Genomic DNA, 10,214 nt, shown 5'->3' with positions numbered 1-10,214 from the left:
CAGATTTTCCGATACAAACCTCACGCGCTGGAGATAAAAATGTTTTTGCTGTACAATGTTGCTATTGCTCGCTTTCAAATCGTTGAGTTGGTTAATCAAAAATTCGTTAAAGTTTTACAAAATATGAAATCGATCATAAAACAAATTCCAAGTTTGGGCTTCCACATACTCATATTCATGTGGAACGTACGTTATTCAAAATTTGATGGCTCAGAGTACCGTTGCCTTATCACAATGCGGGAAAGATACATACATTTATGCAGATTCTTCATTATTTAATGTCTTTAAATATAAAACAGGGCTCTAAAATTTGGTGGCAACAATTTGAAAAGTGAACTGACATTTCAATGCAAAATGCCAAAGCGAAATGAATGGTCCTTCTGGGCAAATTGTCCCTTTGGACTAATAGCAATTATTTATGTTATATATAAACAGAATATCACCCATTAAAAAACTGACACATAGAAAAGCAATCCATAAAAAAACTTACAGAAATGCGAGGGAAGAATCTAATTGAAGATTTAGTTTTACGGCAATATTTCTTAATTGCATAGCTTCCGTTAGATGGCGCCACAAGTTGAGTGTTGGAAACAAATGTTTTGGTATAGAAGTTTCAAGTTACCAAATATATAGGAAGCCAGGGGGGGGGGCCCAAGAGCGATGCGCAGTGCAGGGAGAAAGTTAAGCCACATACGCATGACGTCATGTGGGTGACAGCGTTAGTTCTTGGCGTTTGTTTACTTTCGTTGCATTAACAGTTTGATTTGATTTGTGTTGTTAATTTGCTATTATACCTAGGCGGAAGTGGCAAATTGTGCTATAGCGTTGTGTCAGAATTATACACGTTAATACGTTTTTTGGCGGAAAACATTCTTTACAACCAGATAAAATAACTATTTTTTTAATGAAGTTATGTAGTTTTCATACATAACTGTGATGTAATTTTACATTTATTTTTCATTTTACTCCTATTTTACATTTAAATTGAAAAATTTCTCATTTTAAATCATTTTTTATCATAATTTTCATTTTGTGTATGAGACTTACATCGTAGTGAGATATTTAAACTCAGTGTCATGTTTACCAATACTGAGTACCTGAATGATTAGTTAATAAATTCGCGTATCCAACTTCATTCACATGTTTTGGTTACTTTCTTTACATCCCAAACGTAATTCTATGTATTGAAGCAGCGTCTGGGTTAAGCTTTGCGAACTAAGTAAACTGATACATGCCTCACCGTGAGGAAAGAACAATTTCTCGACCACACTATGATGCAAACATCGAATGAGTGAGTGACATATTTCCTTCAGTGTTGTTTAACTGATGCATACAGGTATGTGTGATGTAATTTAATTGATATAACTTACACATGCTTGAACCTGAAGGAAAAGAACTCTGTGTATAATGCTACAATACAAATAGCGAAAGAGTAAGTAAGATATTCTGTACAGTGTTATTTAACTGCTGCATATGTTTTAATTTTGATTCCATATAACTTGTTTTTAATTATAAGAGAAAGAAAAATACTTCAATATTGAACGCATATTTCGAGTATAACAAAAGTATTTTAAGAAACAACCTGATAAAAATACATTAGTAATTAAAAATATTTAATTTATGTACAGGCTGAATTGAAATTAAGATGTGGTGGTGTATTTAATTATGGCAAAGCCCACTAGGGCTATCTGCGTTGTGATGCCTTCGTGGAGGACTTTCTCAGGGAAACTGGCTCGTATACACGTTACACATGAGGAAAACCACGAAAACACCCATGCAGCCAGCCCGTTCGCGGGATTCGAACCGAACTACCAGTGTTCAGCGACTTTACCGCTTGGCCGCTGGTGGGCCGAAACTAAGATGTAGGGCAAGTTTATTATTATTATTATTATTGTGCGTATATGTGTAAGAAAATGTATTTTAATTGTTCCATTTTTAATGTATGGAAGGAAGAACAGGATGCCAATATCGAAGATTATTTACTGTAGCAAATAATCACGTCAGGATAAATGTTATATAGAAATCTTGGGAGTGAAGGGATTATAAGAGTACTTTTAGATTATACTGAAAATATTCGCACTTCTGCTAAAATCTGAAGTGAATCAGTATGAAGTGCATTTTCACTTTAAAAAGAATGTGATAAGTATGCTATTTAAAAGTATAATGACGGATATTAAGACATTTGTAGAATTTTATGGTATTTAAATATGAATTTGTTAAGTCAAATCTCTTTATATATATTTTTGCTTGAGATTAGTAATTTAAACTGAAAATCACGATCATATATTTCTCATGGAATGTCAAAGTTCATTTGTATTAAAAAAAGTGCATGAGCAATGAAAATAAATAGAATAATACTTTTTGATTATGTTTTTGCCATGGTCTTAGCAGTTATGCCATCATGCGTTCTGTTCAACAAGATTTATTTAGTGCAAACAATACTACGAAAATATATTGAAAAATACCTTGTTTTACAATATTTATTTCCCTTAATTAACTTAAATAACGTTTTTCATTTCCTTTACGAAAAGAATTTAATGTTTACAATTATTTTCAGCATTCGTACGAATTCTGTGCATAAAATAAACATTTTCTTTAACAAAATACTTAATCGGAAAGTATATACCCGGTATTTCCGGTGTATCTACCACATATAAAATGATCATTTTGCTTTAGTTTACATTTTTTCCATTACCAAAATCATGTAGCAGACGCGTCGGCCGATGCGTCTTGTCTCCCGGGTGACGTCACTACCAGCAACCAATGGCACGCTTTTTCCGTTCCTGGCCTAACCTTAGTATATTCAAGAACCTTGATAGGAAGCAGTTCTAGGATACTTGAACGTTGGAAGCAGCGATATTTTTTGTAAACACCATACTTAGACATATATACGTATTAATAAATTATGATAGATATTATTAGGTACACGAATCATGAAAATTATCGGAATGCAGCAAAAATGACAAAATGCATTTCATATCGAGAATTTCAACTCATTAATTGCGTACTAAGGTTAGAAAAATAAGTCATCAATAAAATTAATGGAGGAACGGTATGTTATATGCGTATGATGAAGAATAAGGCGATGTAGGCCTCGAAAATGATGAAACTTTACAAAGTATTTTTAGCCCAAGAGGGCGTTAGCAGACCCGAAATGTGTACCTCCAAGTCCAAATTTCGAAATAAAATTTCATATTTTATAAAGCTTTAATTAATTTTTTATTAACAAGCTCAACGATTTGAAAGAGCCCAACACTGTGCGGAATAAAACATTTTTATCTATAGTGCGCGAGATTGCCAATCGAAAATTCTTAAAATATGCTGTTTTTAAATATTTTGTGGTTTTTGCTCTTCAATTTTATGTGGCATATGTGCAAAGAACATGATATTTAATAAAAAGAGTTCACACACAAACGTTAATAATAAAAGACAAAAAAAAAAAAAAAAAGTTTTGCAAGCAATCTTACTAAGAAAACTGAAAGCTGATATGATGAAATGAGAAAAGACTGAAAATAAATAGAAAAATGTATGGCAGCACTTAACACTCCATCATTATTTCTAAAAATTCTAAAAGTAGATATCAAAAAATCATTAAAATTAAATTATCTAAAAATCATTAATTCTAAAAGTAGTTCTATGTTCATAATTTATAAATGCTTTTAAATTTTTTGTAATTTTTCTGTTGAATTGTATATGGGGAAAGTGCAAAGGAAACGATGCTCAATAATAAAGCTAAAAAGACAAAAATTGATGGTTTAGCAGGAGTGAATGCAACAGCCAGACTAGTGAACTTCAAGCTCTGAGACAGCGAAAAAACCCTTAAAAAATCCTTTGGAGTGATCGTTTAAATCTGAAACTTTTCAGGCTTCTTTTCTTTATATCTTACTTAGTAATCTCTATATACTGACTTTTTTAATAGCAGAAATATTAGTAAAATCTTTTTAAGGCAAATTGTTCATTAAAAGCAATGGTGGTCCTATCTTTTAATTGTTTAAAGAAAGCATGTTGGTTGCTTTGCAGTTTGTTGTTGCAAATACTGTATTAAAAGATTTCAAAATTTTAATTATTTGAAGTTCGAATTTACATTATTTTCGCAACCGTTAAAAACAAAAGAATCTGAAGCTACAGAACTGATTAAATTTTATTCTTACTTGTTAAAAATTAAATAAACTCAGTTACGAACTTTTACATTAAGAATTTTTTATTTAATTTTTTTTCGGCGGGGGGTGTATGCGTTTATATACAAACAACCTTTATCTATCTATCTATCTATATATATATATATATATATATATATATATACGAAAGAACTCGGTTGTCCAATGAAAATAAGAGATTTAAAAATTGTTTAAAAATTGTTTACAAACAAATATATGTATTTTTACTTATATGCCAAAGAAAAATTTATGCATAAGAGAAAGAGACTAGGCTGTTCTTATCTGTTCTCAAGTTTGCCCCGCTTGAAAAGTTTTCTCCGTAAACTTAGAAAGTTTTCATAATTTGTTTATTTTCAGTTTAATTCAAAGTAAATTATTTAATGATTAATCGACATATTAGAATTATTTGAAATAAACGCTAGTCTGAAAACCTGTCAATATATTTGAATTGCAAAGTGCAGCCAAAACATTTCTTGCAAGTACCTAACTTCTGCAAAGATCTTAGATAAAATATATATATATAAATTTGTATTATAGTTATTATTATTTATGTATGCTTTGATAAATATTATGTAAATTTAAAATTCAGTGAAATATTTATTATTAGCACAAAAGCGCAATTTGCGCAGTAGGACTATTAATTTCGCTTTGGTATTTTGCGTGGGTTCACTGTAAATGGCGTTTCACTTTTCAAATTGTTGCCACCAAATATTAGAGCCCTGCATTGCATTTAAAGAAATTAAATAATGAAGAATCTGCATGAATGAATATTTCTCGCGCCGTATAAAATGATGGTACATAGATACATAAAATTCTGAATAACGTAATCATCCACTCGAATATGGGCATCTGGAAGCACAAATTTTGAATTTGTTTTATTATCTATTTGATATTTTGTAAGTCTTTAACGCATTTTTGATTAATAAACTCAACGATTTCAAAGCTAGCAATGGCAACACTGTAGGGTGGGAAAAAATTATCTCCAGAGCACTAGACTTTGTATGGGAAATTCTAAAGATATGCTATTTTCAAATATTTTGTGATATTGTTTTAGAATTGAATTTTTAGTGATTTAAGTGCGAAAGACATTATATTTAATAAATAAAGGTAACACACAAAACGTTAAAAAAAGGTATCTTTGGGTGTAATATGAAATCCTAAAGCTTTCACGTTTATATATATATATATATATATATCAACTTTATTAACAACATACATATATTTATACATTGTTAATAAAGTTTTTATTTTGTTAAAAAAATTCTGGCCTGTTTTTAGATCATTTATTTGGCCCGCATGAAATTCGAGTTAGAAACCTCTGGTTTACAGCATTAAATAAAGATGTGAAATATTAAACAGCTCGGTTTTGTTCTATTGAAAGAAAAAAAATATGGCTTGCATGTTTTTAAAACAACTTCTACTTTATCTAAAACTCGTTTTAAAATAAAGTTTTTAAGAATATGTCAGAAAAACAAGCATACAGCTGTTTGCTGAGAGAAATAACTGAGGAGTTTTGTGTATATCATGCATTGAATAATGTTTGACTTATACTTATCAAAAAATGAAATATAATAATAATAATAAATCGAAAAATAGTCTACGTATCAAATATTTCAAGATAAAGAAATTCAACTGATTAAGAAAAGTTAGCCTTAATTTTAATCACAGATTCTTAGTCGGCTGCACGGTCGTTTTCGTGGTTTGTTTTTCTTGTGTAATGTAAGTTCCCCTTAAAAGTCCTCCACGAAAACATCGTGTCATAGGCAAATGCCCATCGTGTGCAGTGCCATAACCAATTAAACTTGAATTCCCCTGTGTGAGTTATTTAGTTCAACTTACCAAAAATTTCAAATTATCCAGTGGCCGCAACCAGTGGCCGATTGGTAAAATTATTGAACACTATCGACCACAAGCCAATTCCTGGCAGACAAGCTGGCTGCATAGCGCTCTCATGGTTTTTCCACGTGTCACATCAATATATCCAGTTTCCCTTAGAAACAGACTAGGTTGTTATTTTTTCGTCTCAAACCTTGTCTCATCTGGAAATTTCGTTCTAAAATTTAGAAAATTTTATTACTTTAAGTTATATAAGAAAATTTAATTACTTTAAGTTAAGCTAAATAATAATTGATAAATACGTTAGAATTATTTGTAAAAAAAACTCAGATTAAGGATTTAATATTTTACTATGAATATATTTATATTACAAGATTTTATTCACGTAAATCTCTTTATGGGTACCAACTTTAAATTTTAAATAGAAAATAAATATAAATTTGAATTTCTTTCTTTGCTACATTATTAATATCGTTTACGTGTGTTTGGATAAATATTTAGTAATTCAGATTTAAATTTAATTGAAATATTTTTCATTTTATTGAGAAAAAATTCTCATTTTGTTTAAAAAAATATTCTGCTCTGTCAGCTATTTCCAGGTCATGCTTTCGGCTCGCAAGCAATTTCAGTTTGAGATCACTGGCCTGATATGGATAGGATCGTCTACTTTGATCCATGTTCCTTCGGATGTTAACTTGAATAAAAGCACATGAATAACATTTCACGTAACGTGAATAACATTTTGTAATTTTCCTAAAAGAGTCTTTCCGAAGGCAACTTGCATGATTTGGATACAGAACCCTTACATGCTCTGCTGTATTCGACTAACTATAACAAAAAATCTTATCGGTACAATACACGACTTCTTTACACGTCCTATTATATTATACACATTTTTTGCTGCACTTCATTTTAACTTATTTTCTCGAATTTCATTAGAGATGTATTTTTCATTCAACAATCAGTTCTCATTTCGTGGCAAGGCAAAAATACATAAAAATTCAAAACATCTTCATTAAAATTTCTAAAATACAGAAAAAAAAACTAAAACACCAAATACAGCTAAAAATGGTTTTAAAAAAGCAATTAAAGCTAGAGTTTCTGCGCAAAAACAAGCAATTCGGCCAACAGTTAATTTTGGTCCCACTAGGCAAAAAGACGCTGAAAGTAGTGCAACACTTATTTAGTTCACTGTACTACTAAACGTTTCAAATATAAACAAATAGCCGCCACGGTAGGCCCAGCGCCACCTTTAAATTGTTGATAATTCTACAACCATTGCATGCAGATTAACTAACCACATAAAAATCTCAACCAGAACATCAGACAAACATAATTCAATCACTCTTAAAACACAAAATGCACAATTTACTAACATATAAGAACAACAACAACAAAAAAAGGAACTCACCAAGCCGGGTAAGACAAATGAATATTTATATATACATACATATATATATATATATATATATATATACAGACACATACACGCACGTTTGTTGTGGACAATTTCAGAAAAAAGGGGGATATGTACGTACTGACGTCACGAAAAAAACCTAAACCTAACCTATTTACCTAAGTTGAGGGATGTCTTCCTGGAGAACATTTCAAGGGAGACTGCCTCGTACCTATGTTACATATGGAGAAAACTACAAAAACACCCATGCGGCCAGCTCATTCGCCTGAAATCGAATTCAGGTCAAATTACCAGTTTCAGCAACTTTTTCTGCTAGGCCGCTAGTACGCTTTGATATGAATGATGAGTTAGTTATTAATTGAAATGAATGATTTTGTTGCAGAGTTCGCAAATCACTTTGATGATGTTAATTTATTTCTGTGAGCAGAGAAGAAAAGAAAATGAGTATATAAATAATATTTAATTAAACAAATATTAACTTTTTAATGTGCTACATATTCATATGCTTGTAATGTCTAGATTTATGTACACTGAAAAATAATTCAAAGAATATCATAAATAGTACTTAAAGTTGTTCTTCAATTATTGTTCTCTTACATACATGTTTGTTGTGGTCTTTAAATTAAAAAATTTTAACTTTGAGAATCTAAGCAAATAGCATCAAAATCCGTAGGGGTAGTTTATTTTTATTAAAAAAATTGTTTCAAAATGCACAGGAATAGTTTATTGTCACCAAGAAAATTGCATCAGAATGCATTAGCTAAATTTCTACATTGACAATCTAAATCAGTTGCAATACTACACTGGTATTCTAAACAAATTGCATCAAAATACATAGGGATAGTTTATTGTCATTAAAAAAACTGCGTCAAAATGCATTAACTAAATTTCTATATCGACAATATATCTATATCTACACAAACTGCAATTAAAGTTTCAATTTAAATATCTACTTGAATTGTAAAGAATTTTTTTGTAATTGTTTTAAACTGGAATAATTTTAAAAATTGAAATTAAAAAAATTCTATGCTTCTAAACAAATCGCATAAAAATGCATAGAAATATTTTATTGTCCTTTAAAAAAACTGCAACAAAATACACTAATTAAATTCCTACCCTCATAATAAAATTCCAGCAAAACCCATTAACCAAATTTCTACGCTGACAATCTAAACAAGCGGCAGTTGTGCAGTTGTGTTTAAATTGCAATTAAAGTTTCCATTTAAACAATTGGATTTTACTGAAAAATACTACTGATATCATAAACTCGCTATTCTAAAAGTGAACACTTTAGAGAAACGAGATGATAGACCAGTTGATTGTGACACAAACGACTCATGTACTGAATTATAATCCACTAATAATCTGCTTTTATAAAAGTTTTACAGGATGAGATTAAGTTTCGGGCCTCTCGTTCAAACTTTTGATATCTCTGAGAAGAATCCTTTCGAATGATCCAGTCTTAGGCTCCTCTTCTTCACCTATAGGATCAAAGCTGAAAAATATAGAATAACTAATCATATTTTGTAAGATTTATTTGATCTAACACTTTATATTACTTTTTTATTGGTTAATCTTTGGATTATGGTAACTTGGCGATTTTTTGGCGAAAATTTGGCGACACCAACTCTGCTACAGCAACTGCTAGTTTTTGTTTGGACGCCATTTTGTTTTCACGAAGTAAAGGCATGTTTTTTTTTTTTTTTTTTTTTTTTTACTCAACATATTTTTCCAACAATCTGCTAGCCGAATTACGCTTATGCTAGAACTTTTATGGAACTAAAGTGCTTAATCAGGACGAAGATTAGGTGCGAAATTGGGAGAAAGTGCAGAATCGCAAACTGCTTGCCGCGTTTTTAAGAATTGCATATACACGGTATCCATGTACACGTCGACCTATTTTCACTAAAAAAAAAAAAAATCCCAGAATTGCACAAATATGGCATTGCGCACACTCTTGACTTTATCCTTGTACACTGCTAAAGTCCTAGCTAGTAACCTTTATCGCCTTACCAAAATGTCGCCAAACTACCTGTTACCATATTCCAAAGATTAGCCTTTTTATTTTAATTCTTTCCTGTTCCTTCCATCATCCATCACCAGAATGCCAATTAGTTTAAGTATTAAATAACGAACGAATTCGTAGTTTAGAGAGAGAGTAGTCCACTGTAAACCTGTTTAACTCCAGGATTTGGGTAACAATCGGGGTTTGATGAGCGATTTTTGTAATAGTGAGCTCTCGGACCAGAAGCTTATGTAACTGGATTCAGATTTGTGCGGAAATAAAAACTATCTTCTGTGTTAAAGGATTTAAACATTTTAATTTCTGATATACTATAAGTAAACGAAAAGTTACGTTTTGTTTATCCCTTAATGCACCAACAGAAATTCAGAAAATGGTCTTTTCTTATTCTTTTCTTTAAGCGAAACTCTTTTAATTTCCTTCTTTATCAGAAAATGCTTTTTTAACTCAATCTCTTTTAATCTCCTTTATCTTAACACAAAATTGCAGCGGATATATTCTGTTATATTCATATCTGAATAAAAAATTCTTAAATGTATTTATTCGGAGGGAGAGCAAATAATTTAGATTGTTGTATCCGAGATTAACTGGACTGATTGCGTTAAGAGGATAGAATTTAGTTACAGTAAAAGACATAATTTTAATAAGCAATTTAATTCGGTTTTAGATTCTTGTCTGCATTCTTTGAGTTTCGACTTCTAAAACGTGGTAACAGGAGAAATCGAAAACATCCATGAAGGTGAAACAAATATTATTGTATCAGCTAATTAGATTCGTCCTC

At 30.6% G+C, this 10,214-nt stretch overlaps 1 protein-coding gene across 2 annotated transcripts in view; it reads right to left on the bottom strand.

The window, feature by feature from the left end:
- Window positions 1-8,080: 8,080 nt before the first annotated feature.
- Window positions 8,081-10,214, bottom strand: part of LOC118181889 (dual oxidase maturation factor 1-like) — a 62,568-nt gene continuing 60,434 nt past the window's right edge. For both annotated transcript variants that reach the window (XM_035351121.2, XM_035351120.2), the window contains one exon: window positions 8,081-8,905. In XM_035351121.2, coding sequence (XP_035207012.1) covers window positions 8,900-8,905 — 6 coding nt within the window. In that variant the 3' untranslated portion in view covers window positions 8,081-8,899. The remainder of the gene's footprint in view (window positions 8,906-10,214) is intronic.

This window comes from Stegodyphus dumicola, chromosome 10, assembly GCF_044657685.1.
Source record: "Stegodyphus dumicola isolate Sdum_Otavi_A_Nest chromosome 10, ASM4465768v1".
In the NCBI taxonomy this organism is placed as follows: domain Eukaryota; kingdom Metazoa; phylum Arthropoda; class Arachnida; order Araneae; family Eresidae; genus Stegodyphus; species Stegodyphus dumicola.
The sequence above is the reverse complement of the archived record's forward strand: the minus strand, read 5'-3'. Positions and strand labels throughout refer to the sequence as shown.